Source organism: Falco punctatus (assembly GCF_963210335.1).
Source record: "Falco punctatus genome assembly, chromosome: 2".
In the NCBI taxonomy this organism is placed as follows: Eukaryota; Metazoa; Chordata; class Aves; order Falconiformes; family Falconidae; genus Falco; species Falco punctatus.
The window spans coordinates 20,357,945-20,373,776 of record NC_137581.1 but is presented as its reverse complement, the minus strand read 5'-3'; the positions used below and the strand labels follow the sequence as shown (position 1 = coordinate 20,373,776).

At 47.7% G+C, this 15,832-nt stretch overlaps 1 protein-coding gene across 1 annotated transcript; it reads right to left on the bottom strand.

Annotated features, from left to right (window-relative positions):
* Window positions 1-7,678: 7,678 nt before the first annotated feature.
* Window positions 7,679-10,978, bottom strand: SAP18 (Sin3A associated protein 18). Its single transcript, XM_080375405.1, has 4 exons — window positions 10,827-10,978; window positions 10,546-10,655; window positions 8,899-9,021; window positions 7,679-8,166 (listed from the first exon to the last, which is right to left on the bottom strand). Exons 1-4 carry the CDS (start codon window positions 10,896-10,898, stop codon window positions 8,010-8,012), a joined length of 462 nt encoding a protein of 153 aa, XP_080231531.1. The 5' UTR covers window positions 10,899-10,978; the 3' UTR covers window positions 7,679-8,009.
* Window positions 10,979-15,832: the final 4,854 nt, after the last annotated feature.

Sequence of the window (15,832 nt, the reverse complement as noted above, 5' to 3'; positions counted from 1 at the left end):
GTTTTGTGTTTTGTCTTTTGTTTTCTTTTCCTTTTTTTTTTCTACTCAGATTGGCTGTCATGTGGGTGGCTGCGTGGCCATCTGATGAACTTGTGCAGTTTAAGTACTGGAACAACCAGGGATGTAGCCATGGGTTTGGAGGAGGGCGAGACTCCACATAAGCCAGTATTCCTGCTGAAGGAAGGCTTGTCCCACTGCACACTCATATAACATGTCAGAGTGTGAAGAATGCAAGAGGAAAGATACATGTTGATTTGTTGTGGGGTGAATTGGATAACAGCATTAGCCAGTCAGAAAGTGCACTTTGGATAAACAGTAGCAAATGCCATAGTTCTGGAAGACGCAGTGGTTACCTGAAAACAGGCAAAACTTTCTCAGAGTATGGTTCTGTGTTGTGCTTAATTCAGTTTAACTGGGGGCTGCTTCCACTAGAGGCTGTTACACCAGTTCTCCTGCACGGAACCTAGAGCTTGTGCAGTTCTACAGTGGATTCCTTGCATTTGCCAAGCCACTGAAAGGCTGATTAATTTTGTTTTCTCTTGTAGTTTGTCCTCCCCAACAGTAATCTCAAACTCAGCTTCTGCCTGTGTGAGTGCTAGATCAGATAGAAGATGTGATCTGGTTTCTCACCCTTCCCTTCCAGCAGTAGCTGCAGTCAGGAAAGATTGAAGTCAGCACAAAACTGCTCTTCAGCATTTAGGGACATCTGGGAAGCAACCAAAAAAGCATGGCCTTTAGTTTTCCTTCATTTGCTGTGGTTCTTAATTATTATTTTTTTTTAATAAGTATATCAAATGCATCAGCTAACAGAAGCTTCTCCCATAATCCCATTTTTGTCAAAGGAGCATCTCATTTGTTCTGCTGAGGAAGCCCCTTAACGTGGTCAGTGCAGTTGTTTCCTTATCTTCAAAATGCTTTGCCTGAGGTTGAATACAAATACAGATCTCGCAGTGAAATGAAGCTTCCCAGATGGATGTCAAATGGATAAATGGCAAGCATCACTTTTAGTGCCTCCGGTTGTGCTTTCATGGACAAGGTAAATCACTGGAGCAATAACTGGCATCCAGGCTTCCTTGGTTAATTAAAGCACCATGGATGTTTTAAATCTGCTGTAAGATGTGGTATTTGTTTTGTTCCCTGTTGTCATTATTCAGCTCTTCCTCATGGTGGTTGCATCTGCTCCATCAACCAGCTGTAGCTGGCAGCTGGAGCTGCCTTGTATTTTGGGAGTACTTTGTTTCCCTGTGGGACAATAACACAGAGACTGTGGCATTTGTAAGGAACAATGACAACATCCAGTGGCCACACTATGGAATCACAGGTACGTTAGTCCACAGGAGTACAACTTTCTCTCAAGAAGGCATTAGTCAATGCTACCTATATTATCTATCAACTTAAATGTGAAACCTCATGCTGTTCTTAGGGTAATACCCACTTGTACAAAGGGGCAGTTGACATCACAGTCGGGAGCTGACCAGGTCCATGAATTTCTTTGATCTTGCCAAATTCAAGTTGAAGAGTTTAAAAATATATATATAAAAAATAGCACAACTGTGCACACGCAGGAAGGTGTGCAGAGGAAGGTGCTGTGCTACGCGGGCATTTCTCCTGGGGAAAGACCAAGTGAAGGACAGTTTGCAGAACATATTTTTTGGTCTTCAAATATTTTTATAATTTTTGGCATAATGTATTCTTGGCTTAAAGCCCTGCAGTTATGCTCCCTAATGGTTGCTTACGCAATTGTTGTAAACCAATAAGGCCTTGCTGCGTGGTCCCACCTTTCCTCTCCCCCAGCCGCAGGTCCCGTGCCTTTGGTTGCACCACTGCAGTTGTGGCTGCAGGGGAAGCCGTTACTGCTTGCCCAGCCACCGGGAACTATCTGTTGTTTCCCAAGATGAAATTGTTCATGGACCCTCTCTGCTGACCTGCAAGGGTGCTAATGGGTGCTAAGGCAAGAGCAGGGAAAGGGTGCAGGGAACGGGAGCCACCACATCCTCCCTCCACTGGCAGGATAAGCTGCTGGCGCGGTGTGTCCTGTCTGTCTAGCTGCTTTGGTAAGGCTTCCTGAGGCTGTTGTTCTATGAGCACTTCTGTGGCAGTTGAAGCAATTCCTCTTTTTCACCGCAGCACCCATTGCTCCTGCTCCCAAGCCCCCTTCCCCCTCCCTGGGCCACCTGCCTGGGTGCTTGTGCATGGATTAGACTGGAGGAGACACAGCTGCTACAGCCAGCCTTGCCCTTGGAAAAGGGCCCTGTAGGTACAGAGCAGAGTGGCTCATTCCCGGCCACGCAGGCTGTAGTGATGTGGTGCTGGTGGGACCGTATTTCAAATCTTTAGTACTTCTATATATGGGTGCTGCCCTTTCCCTCCCTGGAAAGCGTAAGCTTCCTGCTCTCCGGTGCAGCTCATAGCCCAAAGGCAGCAGGAGCGTGGCACGCCTGCCAGCAGGCCCCGCGCCACTCGAGGGCTGCAGGATGGCGCGCAGCCCCCGCCGAGCAGGCAGGCGACCATGTGGGGCTGCTGCGTGCCTGGTGCTGTTCTTCAAACGCCCTGCCTGGAACTGCCGCTGAGGCTCTCCCCGCTTGTCCTCTGAAGCCAGGGGTACGTGCTTTGTGGCTTTCAGCTAGGAGACCTCAGCAGAAGACTAGGAGGGAAAGGGTCACCTACGCTTGCTCCTGTCTCTTGCTCAGCAACAGAGCACCGGCGGGTCTTCTGTGTCTCAAACACGTACTGAGGGCTCGAGGAAAGCAACATGCAGCATATACAGCGGGGTCATCTTGGCCAGGTGCAGCTTTAGGCCTCTGTTAAAGACCCCCAAGTACTTCTAAGCCTGAAGACAGTAACTCACGTTTGCCCGAAGCACAAGATGAGCGATTCAAGCCTCAGCCAGCACGGAGGAGCTCACCCAGAGGTGCGCCTGAAGCTGCTGCTTGCAGCGTCCACTGGATTTTCATGCTGAGTGTGGAAGACAAGTGAGTTTGGGCCAGGATGTCAGTTCTGTGAGACTGGAAATGCCCCAGGGAGGGTCCTGAATGCCCCAGCCCCTCCGAACCCAGCCCTCTCCAGGGCCCAGGGTATGCCAGCCAGGCACCTCCTCATCAGCAACAGGTCTTGTGGCCAGACGCAGCAGCTGCTGTGCATGACATGACAAGGGTGCTTTAAAATTTACATTCCTCGGGGTCCTGTTCTGTCAGAGGAACTGATGCTGTCGTTTAACCCAGCTGATCCGCTGTAATGTTTAGACACAAGGGATGAGGCAACAGCAGCGGGTAACTGGATCGCTTTGGTTTTGGCAGGTCACATCTTGGCTGTCGCGTTACTTACAGTGCTGCTCTTTGAACACGACCATAGCTGTTGTCATTCATTTGCTGTGACACAACAGGCTTTCTGAGACCTTTTCAATTTCCCTTACTTTCCATCGGGAGCGTGAGAACTTGCTGAAAATGCTTAATGTTTTCCTGCTGCACGATGTCTGTTTCTGCTTTTGACCAGAGCTGTAAAGCAGCAGTTAAGCCTCCACAGCTGCTCCAGTCAGAGGGCGAACACGGTGCTGGAGCAAGGCCTGTGCCTGATGCAGCCCAGGTTACTGACAAAGCATGTGTGCATTGTCCTCGCTGCTTAACTAGGGAGGGAATTAAACCAGATGCCAGACCTGCATGAGTGGCCCAGGTGTTTGTCACCAGTCAAAGGCAGAGAAAAACTGAGCCCCTCTGAGGAAGGACAGGCATGAGGCGAGGCCCGGAGGGACACCTGCAAGGGTGGGGGGTTATCCCTGGAGAGGCCTGGGCAAGAGGCAAGAGCTGCCTGCTGGTTGGGGTGCTGTGGATGGGATTTACATCTAAGAAAGAAATGACAAGTCAGGACGTTTTTTTTTTTTGAAACCATCATCCCAGGTCTTTGCCTTAAGCAGCTGGGAGGTAAAAAAGAGCTTTGGAGGGGTGGTTGCTGGTGAAAGCACAGACATGAAACTGAGTGTTGTATCTGTTAGAGCTTTAAGCAGCCAAAAAGAAAAGGGGAAAAAAAAATCTCATCCAGCTGCCTTGATAAGGGAAAAAATTACTCATTAAATTGCTACATACAAATCAAGTCAGTCCTGTGGATTGACAGATCTGGATTCAGTGTCGTCTACACCACTTTACTTCCTGAGCATATGGGATTGCTCACTGTTAATGAATTTTGAGACCATGTTTTAATTTCCCTGAACCACAGCGCTGTAGTATTTTGCTCTTTTTAGGGACTGACATCCTCCCTAAGCTTTTCTAGTAGCTTCAAAAGAGACAGACAACCTTGTTACTGTGAGTAAATCCCCTCCTTTGCAGTAGAAGCTTAGCAGGTGACAACTTTTACTTACTATTCCCACCACTTGCAACATCCCAATGGTCATACTCTGGTGCTGCTGCTGTCCGAGTCCCACGCTGCACTTGATTGGCCTTGATTGCACCGTGGATTTTTGATGTAGGGAATGCCTAACCCTAACTAACTGCACTGACCTCTCAAGTGTCTTTTCCCACAAAGACAGGTACAGAAAGTTGAACTCCCTTCACTTCCGCATTACCTTTCTCTGTGAAGTGCAAGTGTTTGAGGGCAAATCTCTTTCCTGAAACACATTTAGCCCAAAGCAGCTGGGGAAGAGGTCAGCTGAGGTTTATACTTCTATGTTAGCCATGTGAAGGTGAACTCCATACCCCAGCAATCAAGCTGAGTATTCGCTACTGAGGGCAGTTCTGCATGTTCATTTCCTGGTGATTTTGCTCCACGGGATACCAAATATAAAGCCAGCAGGTGTTCCTCTCTTTCTCCGAAGTGTGCAGAGACCTGCCCCATGCTGGGCAGGCCTGAGCCCTCACTGGGCCACGTCTCCCATTCCAGCAACAAAGCTCAGCTGCCTCCCAGAGCAGCTGAGTCACAGACATGGGCTCACTTGCTGCTCTTGCCTTATATCTTGACTACATTTAATTTTGAGAATTATTCTTAAACATAATTAAAGCAAAAACCAGGACACAAAACCAAGGAAATGCCCACATTCCTGTGTACCTCTAATGGCTGTGCAATTCTCTAATTACATGCTGGTTGCTGCACTCATTTTACAGCATGGGTGATGCCCTGTGGCAAGCAGGCCACTTAGCAGCTGTCCTCGCTTTTCTGTCTGCCCGGGTCTGTAAGGTGCCAAAAACCAGACAGCTGATCAGATGGCTGTGACCCAGCCCGCAGGTGGCACGGGTCCCGAGCCTGCCTCCCGTGTCACACAGAAGTCACTGAGCTGTTACAACACACGGGCTCCTCACAGCAGCAGCATTGCGGTGAGCCTCCCCCTCACGCCAGAGGCGACTGCCTTCACCCTGGTAAAGCATTCTACCCATCCCACCTCTGACCACACCAGATCACCCCAGTTGCCCTTCCAGTCCCTTGTAAAACGCTTGTATGGTCTTGAGCTCTCTTTAAAAAAGGATGGGAAGCACTTTTCAGCTTCTTCCATCTTAGGGGAAAAAGTGACTCAGATGCAGGTGATTGTGCAAATGAGGGTCACTCCTGGAGGCTAAAATTGAACTCCCTAACTTATAAGCCAGAAAAGGGGACAGAAGAGGGTGAACCATGGGCAGAACTGAACCTAAAATTCTTCAGGGTTTATTGCACTAAGGGACTCTTGAGAGGGGAAAAGAAAAAAACCCAAACAACAAAAACAGACACCAAACGTACATATATATATATATATATATATAAAAATCACACCTCATGAAAGCAATGCCTTGTCCTCAGACAGGAACACTTACCAGGTCTTCGCCTCTGCTCTGCTAAGGCGTGTGAGGAAGGTGAAGGCTCTAAGGAGCGGCTATGGCTTCTACTCCTGTTCTTGCCTTTCTGAGCCCACGGGCACAACACGCAGAGAACAAGCACCTGGTACTCTCCAAGCCAGCCCAAGGCTCACGGTCACTGGAAGGGGCACACAGCCCAGGGACAGCTGGAGCCCGCTCTAGGACCAGCGGCATCTCCGTGTCTCAAGCTCTCCCCCTGCAGTGACAGAAGACACCGGCAAGCACTGAGCTGCGGGAGGCCCGTGAGGCCCGTGTGACACTGATTTGCGGGGGGGGGGGGGTGCATCCCCACTTCTTCCTCCTGCTCCTTAAGAAGGGACCCGGCAACGTCATGCAGACCAGCCTCCCGGTTTCCGCATGAACAGCTGAGCCCCCTTAGCTACCCTCTCCCCTATTTCGAGGATTCTGGAAGCTGGCTGCTGAACACCCCCAACACCCTCCAGTTCCATCTTTTCAACTCAGAACAAACTTGAACCTTAATGCCTCTCAGCACCCTGGCCTTGCCCCAGCACCCAAGAGTTACAGTGCACTGGAAAACCTGTGTTCAATACAAGCAGCGAGCGTTTGTGAAAAGCCACCTCACAGACAGCTCAGCAGCGAGACTTACCCAGCTCAGACCAGTCAGTGGAGGGCCCAAAGTCGTATGTATTCATCAGGTGAAGACAACTAAAGGGAAAGAGGCTACAATATTCACCTTCCTTGGAATTCTGGAAGTCAAAACTGGGTGTTGTCCTCTTGGTCAGTACACGTAGACAATATATTGTTTGTGGTCAACAGCCCAGGAGAACTGGGTGTGTGAGCCAGCTGCCTCCACCCTGCAGGTTCACTTGGCCAAGAACTCGATGGTGAGGGTCAGGGTCAGGACTCCCACACGCACCCAGAGCTCCGCAGCCTTACCATCTCACCGCCTCTGGGTTCACCTAAACTATGCGCAAGAGCAGCTCTGGGCACTGCACCTGCTGTTACATTTTCATTAAGAAATAGTTCTGCCTCCTCCTTACTCAGCCTCAATCTAGAACTACTGTATTTCTTCTGGCCAGGTCTCTGCAGATACTCCAGTCTTCTAAAAGTCTCCAAAGTGGGGTGCACAGGACAAGCCAGGCCATCTCCAAACTGGTACACACGCAAGTGGGGTGCAGGAAGTATTTCACCTTTTTAATACCTATTTTTTTGTAGTTTTATAAATGCACATAATACATTTGTACAGGAGTAGATGGATGTAATTTATAAATAATTTTGGAAGCACGTGCTCAAAAGTTTTCTACTGAGGGGTGTGCGATCAGAAAGAAGTTTGGAGACCACTGTTCTAAAAAAAGCAAGCTTTATACCTTCCATTTTTCCAAGACAATACTAGTTCTTCAGAACTCAAGTAAGGCTGATGTGCAAGTGTGCTGAACCGCACCTTCCTCTGAAAAGGCCAGCAGCCCCTCCTGGGATATAGTGGTGTCACAGAGGCTGCTCCCAATCCATGGACTGGCATCACCTTGGCACAAGACGGAGCAGACCCTGGAAGCCACAGTGGTCTGCCCTAGCTCCCCTTGCTATCCCGCAGGACAGGCAGCTTTACACAGCTCATCTCTAACTTTCCACCATCAATGCATGTATGTCAGCAGTGAGAGTAGTGCTGAGCTTGCTTGCCTCCAACCACACCACTTACATGCTCCTCCTCCAAAATCCAGCCAGCAGTGGTTTAAGAAATCATCCTGTGTAAGGAACCCCTGTTGTGCCACTTACCGCTACTCAACAAGCCCAGAGGTTACCAGGTAAAGGCTTTCAACTTCAACTTCTGCTTAAAAGAAGCCTTCTGAATTTCTCTACAGAAACCTACTTTAAAAATAAACAAAACCAAACACCACACCACACTATCAAAAGATTAACATCATCAATCTTTATTCCAAACAAGAACTACAGAACATCTGTAATCCTTCTGGTCGCATTTTATGGAAATGTTGAAACACTGGACACACTGTCTTACCATTCAAAGATAACAATCAGAGACAGGATGATGGCACTGCTAAAGAGAAGTGTTTCTTCTAAACAAACTAAAAGGTAAGGTTTAAAAGTTAACTTTCATTTCTGATGCTTAGCTTTGTCTTCAGGTGTTCTTGCTTAGCAACAAAAGCAAAAAAAATAAGCCTGCTTTAGAACAGCAAGTAGGAATATACAGAAGATGTGATCACACAAAGAAGCAACGGTTTAGTATGGTCTCATGCGGCTTGATGGGGGCGGTGCACGGTTTGGAGGAGTGATTGCTATATCCAAGTAGTCTCCTATCTGGAATTTCTGGGACTGCAATGTCATAGAATCATCTGTGCCCTTCCTGCCCGACATGGTACTGCCGATCTCCTTCACCCTGCACGCAGGAGGAAAGGCAAGTTGATCATCAGAGGCAAATCTCCCTAGATCTCCAAACAAGAACTGTACTGGCTCATCACAACCCTCCCATGCTGTCCTCTGCACTCTACTTGACATTTAGCTATCTACACAGGATGATGGGTTGTTTGGTTTTTTTCTCTCCAGTACCAGGTGCACCAAGAAAAGCCATACCAAATTCTCCTTTTGATGGGGCAGTGTCGGGGGAACCTTCTACCATATTAAGTCAAATACTAGACAAAATCCCTTGCCCCCCTTCCATACAGACACAGAACAAGACCCCAGAGATAACAGAGCATGATATATCCACTGGTTGCTGACAAGTTTAGCTCATACCATTCTGGAAGAGAGATATCTGCAACAAGAAGCCCTGCTAAAATGCAAACACATTCTCAGACGTAAGACCTACCGTGCCTCCCACCACCAGAAGCAAAGCTTCATCTGGATGCATAGGTCTGCCTTCTGCTTGATTGCCAATACAGCAACCAAAGCCTTCAAGCACCCAAGGCTTATTGTTTTGGTAAGACATGAACAATGATGGTCACCAAGCAAAATTTAGAGTTTGTATGGGTGGTCATACAGTCTGTTATCAAGAACTTCACAAATTCTGTATGTGGGTTCTGAACTTTAAAATCTGTGTTAATGAAAAATAATTCACTGGTCCAGTACCTGAAGTCTAATTTTATTAACCCGGAGAAGAAATGCCATTTACCTATACCCAGGCCTCTTGAGATCTGTAAAAACAATTGCAAAATTGAAGTGTGTGCCCTTCTTCCGTGCTTCTGGGTAAACTTCTTTCACTAAGCTGGTCAGCTCTTTCAGAGTTGCATCCATCCTAGATTAAACAAACAAACAAACCAAAATGGTTCACATTTCAAAAGCAACAGCAATAAAAAAAGCTTCCCAAAACCCATTTAAGATGGAATCAATACACTGCTGTGACTTAACCATGTTTCCTTGCCTTTGCATACTTTCTGTCAATAGCTGAAGATGAGTAAGATCTTACATTCTGGCTGCATAGTGAGCCATTGATTTCACAACGCTGGGAGAATCCACCACTTACTATAGACTGGAGGCAACACAGCCTACTGCAAATGTAGCTTCTAACTAGCTTCCAAGTCACTGCAATATCACAGTTATCTCTTCGCCTCCATGTAGGCTTCGCTTTTCCAGTTCTCTCAAAAGAGTTACCATTTAAATGGTGGAGTCTTCATTGCATAAATGTAATTAAAAAAAAAAAAAAAAACGGCATAAGAGTTCCTCACTAAGCTGACATCTATGTTGAAGTAGTTTTTTGATTAGAGGAAATTTAAGAAAAGAAAAAACAGTTTCGCATTTCCATCAAGATTTCCATTTCTGCCCTAACAGGCAGCCCTCCCTTTTCCCAGCCTTCAACCAGACCAAGGCTAAAGCTCATTTCTAGAATTTAAAGAACAAAAAGACTCAATCATCACAACTAAAGCGGCTCTAATTATATAGACTGTACACTCACTCCAAGCTTCAAGCAACTAAGGAGCCATGTGTTGACAGACAATGCCCATTCTGACTTCTGCAGATGGAAAACAGCTCAGACACCAGCCTGGACTGAGTCCATAAATCCCATTAAGAAGTAAATTAGAACTGCATGCTTTGCTAGCCACAAAAATGGATTTATTCAGCCATACGACATGCAAGTTACAACCCCAGATGACACCTTGAAGGAAAAGTAAGATTTAAGAAGTAGAATAATTCAATTTCAAAAGCATTCTTCAAAATACTATAAACAAAACCTAATGTGCTTGTAACGCAGACTCAAGCAGTTTCTCCAAACTAAATTTGAAAGCAATAAAAAGCAGCTCTCTGTTAAAGTACTGCTACCCGACCATACAAAAACACACGGCTCTGCTCTCAGGCGGCTCTGACTTACAGCAGCACATCATTCACCTCTACTGAAAGAACGAGGTTGCTGGAACAAAATCGTAGCATTAAAGGAGAACAGCTCTGTTGAATAGATTCGTTGTGATAACGAAAGATACACCACAACAAAAGTCTCCGATTACCCGCATCGGTAACCGGGCAATTCCACCACGCTACCTACCAGTGTCCGGCAACCAGCACCTGGCTAAAGCTGTGCTGCCGGCCTGCCAGGTCGGAGCTGCCACGGCCAGAAGAGCCGCCGTACTGCGGCAGCGGCTGCCCTCCCCCGCGGAGCCGCCACCCACCACAACTCCCCCACGTTTCCTGCATTAAGCGACGCTCACCGGACCCCCTCCGGCAGCTGCCAAGGCGCCCAGGCCTGGCAGGCGCCCCGGCCCCGCTGCCAGCCCCCTCCCAGGGCCCCGAGGGCCGGGCAGGGCCGCCCGGGCCGCCGCGCACTCACCAGGTGTAGATCTGCAGCTCGCTGGAGGGCACATTGCCGCGGGAGAACTCGTCCATGCGGTGGTGCCGCCCGTTGTTGGTGGTGAAGACGCGAAGCAGTAGCGGACACGTCTGCGGGGCGGGACGAGGCTGAGGGGCCGCTCACCGGGCCCTGCCGCCCCCCCCGCCCCGCCGCGGGCCTCCCAGCGCCGCCACACCGCCCCCGCCCCCTTCCCTTCCCCGCTGCCCGCCCCGCCGCGCCCGGCAGCGGCGCCAGAGAACGCGCGGCGCCACCCCCGACACCTTCTCCCGGTCGATCGGCTTCTCCGGCTCCTTCTTAATCTCCTCCTGCGTAACGCGCGACTCCACCGCCATCTTGCCCCGCCGCACACACCGCCGGCGGCCCCGGATGTCCCGCCGCTCGCCTCAGCTCTCGCGAGAGGAGGGAGGGGGCGGGGCGAGCCGGCCGGAGCCCGGGAGTGGGGCGGCGGCCGCGGGTGGGTGGCGGGAACGGGGCGGGCAGCGGTGTGCGCCGCCGGGGCTGAGGGGAAGGGTGGCCGGTGGCGACCGACAGCGGCCCCCAGCCGCCCGCGGGGGGGGGTGTTGGGGCCCGGGGCGCCGGCGGGACCCGTATAGCCCGAGCCCCGTGTAGCAGACGCCTCGCTGGGGCTGGCAGCTGCCGTGCGGCGGGGCTGCCCGCAGGCTTTGCGTGGCTCCTCCGAAAACCTGTGAGGTGCCGGGGGGGCCCGGGCGGGGGGCGCTGCCGGGCGCCCGCTGTAGCCCCGGATCGCCGCCTGGGCTTTTTAACACTGAGAAAAGCTTTTAATAAGCTACTGACAATCCCGCTGTCTCTCGGGGGAAAATAAACGCTTCTTTCCATACGGAGGCACGTTTAAACAGATGTGTAGTGTAGGTAAATAACGTAATCGAGCGCTGTAACTAGCAGCTGATCAAAATAAATTGGAAAGGGGTAAATCACATTTCGTTTCCCTTAATATTACATTCGGGGAAGTTCAGATGCACGTGCCTTCTGTTTATGGTCTTGTTTTTCCAAGAACAGGATCTTGCATTAGGTTAAATTCGAGCCTGTGGTTGTGCCTGACAAAACTCCGGGCTCCGTGCCCCTGGTGTGACAGGGGCGCTGTTTGTTACCCGTGTTACAATGCTGGGGGGGTTGATAATTTGTTTTGAAAGAATTTATACTTACATTATTTCCTCAGGTGCTGTGGATTTATTTCAAGAGTAAAACAAAATCTATAAAATCATACAGAAATGCCTGTGCTTGCAGGTGCAAAATAAGCAAATGCCGGAGGCCGGTGCTATAAGGGAGCTCTGGCGGAGGCTGCCTGGCCCAAACTCCTGCTTGAGGTGGAATCAGCAAGGGCCAGTTGCTCAGGGCCAGATCTGAGTAGGTTTTGAGTATGTCCGAGGATGGAGACCTCTTTGGAAACCTGCTCCAGTGCTCGGTCACCCTCACAATTAAGGTGGGGGGGTGTGGGTGGATGGGAAGAAAAAAAAAAACGTTGCTTTATTTTTCTTCTTCTATTTTACTTAAATTTCTGGTATCTCTGTATGTGCCCGTTGCCTCTGGTCCTGTCACTGGGCACTGCTAAGAAACCTGACTTCTTCGCTGCCTTCCATCCAGAGTTTATACACAGTGATAGAACCCCCCTGAGCTGTCTCTCTGAAGGCTGAACAGTCGCAGCTCCCTCAGTCTGTCCTCGTATGTCAGATGTTCCCATCCCTTAACCATCCCCTTAAGCTCTATTTGATCCTGTATTATTATAGTGTTCCTATACTACTACTATAAATTTTCTGTTGATGCTTGCAGCAGGGTACAGCACAAAGCTACGTGCTGCTGAAGCTGCACCTCAGGGTCCACGTTCTGCAATGTACTTCTCTGAGTAAGGATAGTCAGGGTGAATTTATATCTGCATTGGTCTGCTTTCCCTAAGTCTAGTACCAGAGAAAAATAAATACACTAAATCCTGCACCATGAAAAAAGCATATGCTTGTTAAGGTGTTACAACTTAAAGTACCTGTGCTCTAAGGGTGGCGTTGCGGTTTTATTTCACATTTCCAAACAGTGTAGATAGATGTTTCCAATGTATTATTTATTAAAAAAAATATGTAAAGGAGAAAAAAAATTATTAAACTCTGTTCAGCCGTGAGGTTTCTGTGTACACCATAAAGATGAAAAAGGGTTATGAGTCCATACTATAAAAAAAAGAAAAAAAACTTCTGGCAGTCCACCTGTAATATCACCAACAGTATTTGGTATAAAATATTGATTTATGGCACACCTAATACAAGATAAGAGAACCAACACCCTCAGCTTTTATTAACCTTCTGTTGTGGTAGCCTCAGCAGTATTGTACAATTTGTAATCTACATTAAGTTATAGAATATCATCGGTTTATTACCAAAGGGAATGACTCAGCCTTGATGCCATTTGCAGGATTTGATTGCCCAGGCAACGATACAGTTTATTACACTGTTAATTATATCTGCCCTGATAATAAACACTTTGGGATCAGTATGTGAACCGCCATTTCCAAAGCAAAGGAATTTATATCTAGATCAGGTATCATAAAGGAACAGCTGTAACAAATAAAGCACAGTTCTGTTACGAATCTAAGTACTTCCTTCTGCTATAACTTTGTAAGTGCTTTATTTACGTGAAAAATGACCTAGTGTGCTTGAGTATTAAGTAAATTAAAGCATGACTTAATTTTTTTCATGAACTGTATTAACAATCACTATTTTCAGTCTAAAAACTTTGGTTCTTCTGTGACATATTTGGAAGAGAAAGTTGAAAATTATTTGGAAGTGAAAATGCTGTTATGTGATCTGTAACCTGGACTGCAGGATGCAGGTTTTACTGGAGACCGTGCTGTCTGGTTAAACAGGGTATATAACACAGTGAAACTGGATTCCCACTGGTTTGGGCTGAGGTCCCATGTGTACCCGAATTAGTCTGACCGGCCATGCTTGCCAAAGGAGGGGGCTTTAGCTCCCCGCTGCCTCTCCTGACTCCCAGTCATGTGAGGGCTTTTTCCCCTCCCTCCTGCCAGGTGTGGCCCTCACTAGATGCTTCCAAGAGTAAGTTAAGTTCCCTAACTTAACATAAAACTGTCCAGCCGGGGGCTGGTTTTCTAACAGTTTATCACATGTGACACTTTCTACACCAATTCCAGGATTGCTAGACCTGGTGCAAGGTGCGTAGTGGAAGTGCATGCCCAGGAGCAGCTGGGAGATGGAGGGAGAGAGTAGGGATGGAATAGGGTCTGTCCTTCACTGGTGGTGAGACGGTCGATTGCTTCACTCTCCCTTCACATTTTCTTAGGTTTTGGGAGGTGGGGGGTTCCCTGTACTTCTAAGGGACACCGTGTTCTGTGTGAACAGTGCCTATATGTGCAAACATGTATATATAGCGTATGCTGTAAAGAAAATGAAAGCTCCTCACTGAAGTAGTGAAGCAGAGTAACACTGTACAAGAAAGTCTCTAGCCTTTGTTGTTGGAAAGGAGATACCTGAAATACGAATCAAACATTTTCAGATAGGAATGCCTGTAGAGAACTGAGACAAGTGGTCTCAGAAGTGTGAATTGCCTCTTTAAGAACTGTTAACACACATTCCTATTTAAGTGGTTATTTAAATAGTGAGCTTCTAATTGTTTGTTGGAGCATCTAGGAAAGGTATGAATGAGATGGTGTGTTGGTGCCATTGGTATATGGGACTGGGCAAAGCTGACACAGCCATTTACAGAAGAGCACTGTGGGTCTACGAAACACCGCATGTAAATTGTGATTGAAAGGGAAACATAAAAGGAGCAGTTGATATTGGGTGACTTAAAACTTTCTAGGCAGAACAAAGAAGAAGATAGTAAATAAAAAGCGTCCTTGGGAATATACAGAAAGGAAGGGCACAGCTGGGCCTGGGATGTTAGCCACTGAGGTAAACCTCCAAGACACTAGAAACAGGGTAGCAGATGACCAGAACAAGGAACTCCAAACATTTCAGACCCGTGTGTATATCGAATCTCAGTTAAAAGAAGCTGAACTTGCCTCACCCTCTGCAGCATGCTGTTTGCAGGTTCCCAGGGCTCCCAAGACTTCTGGCTTATTTGCTGCATTTGCGAGTTCTTGCTAACGAGGACTACATACCACTTCTTACCTTTTCATGGTTGTACGTGTGTCCCATAAAGCTTGTTTGACAGAGGACTTGGTCTTTATCTTGATAGCGGAAGGTTCACCTACCCTGTTCTGGCAACCGCGCAATCATCTTTTCAAACATCTTTACAATCCACTGAGCGAGCAAAGTCTCAAGTTTGATGGAACTTCTGCCACAAACTGGCTTTAACTGGTGGTGAAAGAACACGGTCAAATTTTCTTTGCAAGTATGGTTGCTGGTATTTCCTGCATTTTGTGTCATGATAGCATCACAGGTACATTTTGCATTCAGAATGCTCTGTGTGCGGTAGATTTCATTGCAGCCTGTTAATTTCCTGTGTTTTCTACCAAAGTTAGTATGGATTTCAAGAAGCCTGTAGCGCTGCTAGAAAATCATACTGTTTTCATTTAAGCTTCAGTTCTTGTTCGCAGTCCTATTTTGAATTGATATGATTTGGGCTCACAAAATACACCATAACTGATGGGCTTCTGTGGCCCTGTTCAACTTGCACGTGAGCCAGCAGGTGAGTGAGCCCGCCTGGTAAGGACTAGCAGGAGTGGGCTGTTCATTTGCAATGTACAAAAGGACTTTGTCACTCTGTGTGTAAAGCATGTGGAGACTCCAAGGCAGTGTTCTAATTCAGGAGCACCAAGGCTTAGCTGCCTGGGAGGAATCTATACTTGTGTATAGATTACATATATGACCACAAGTTAACAAAATCTCTTTGAAGATGATTTACTATTATACAATATTGCAAAATTATTAAACCGTTACTGTGACAGTAGCGCTGGTCAGTCTGCACAGCCTTGTGCACACTCTAGGGACACAGGCGTCCCTGTGTTGCAACACATGAGGCAAGGCAGAGCCACTGTTGTGCCTTGTAAACAAGCTGCCTCACTCTTGCCAGTGTAAGACCTTGTTTAAAGCTGTTTGTGATGTTGCCAGATGTTATAATTCTGCCGTTCAGATTGAACGATTCCACATTAGGTGTTTCCTGAAAGAGCATCCTCAGGATGATGGGGTTTTTTCAGTTTCAGAAAAAATGTTTCCAAGAATAATAATCATTAGGCAAATGAGCATTATCACTCATATTTATATTTTTTGTTCATTTTAAATACCTACAGCAGTTTGTCTAA

What these genes read in the sequence shown, in the direction of transcription:
- SAP18 (XM_080375405.1), bottom strand. Translation starts at nt 10,898, where the DNA reads ATGGCGGTGGAGTCGCGCGTTACGCAGGAGGAGATTAAGAAGGAGCCG. An exon ending in GAGCTGCAGATCTACACCTG is followed by an intron (nt 9,022 to 10,545) that starts GTGAGTGCGCGG and finishes TGTTTAATCTAG; the next exon opens with GATGGATGCAACTCTGAAAG. An exon ending in CTCAAGAGGCCTGGGTATAG is followed by an intron (nt 8,167 to 8,898) that starts GTAAATGGCATT and finishes TCCTGCGTGCAG; the next exon opens with GGTGAAGGAGATCGGCAGTA.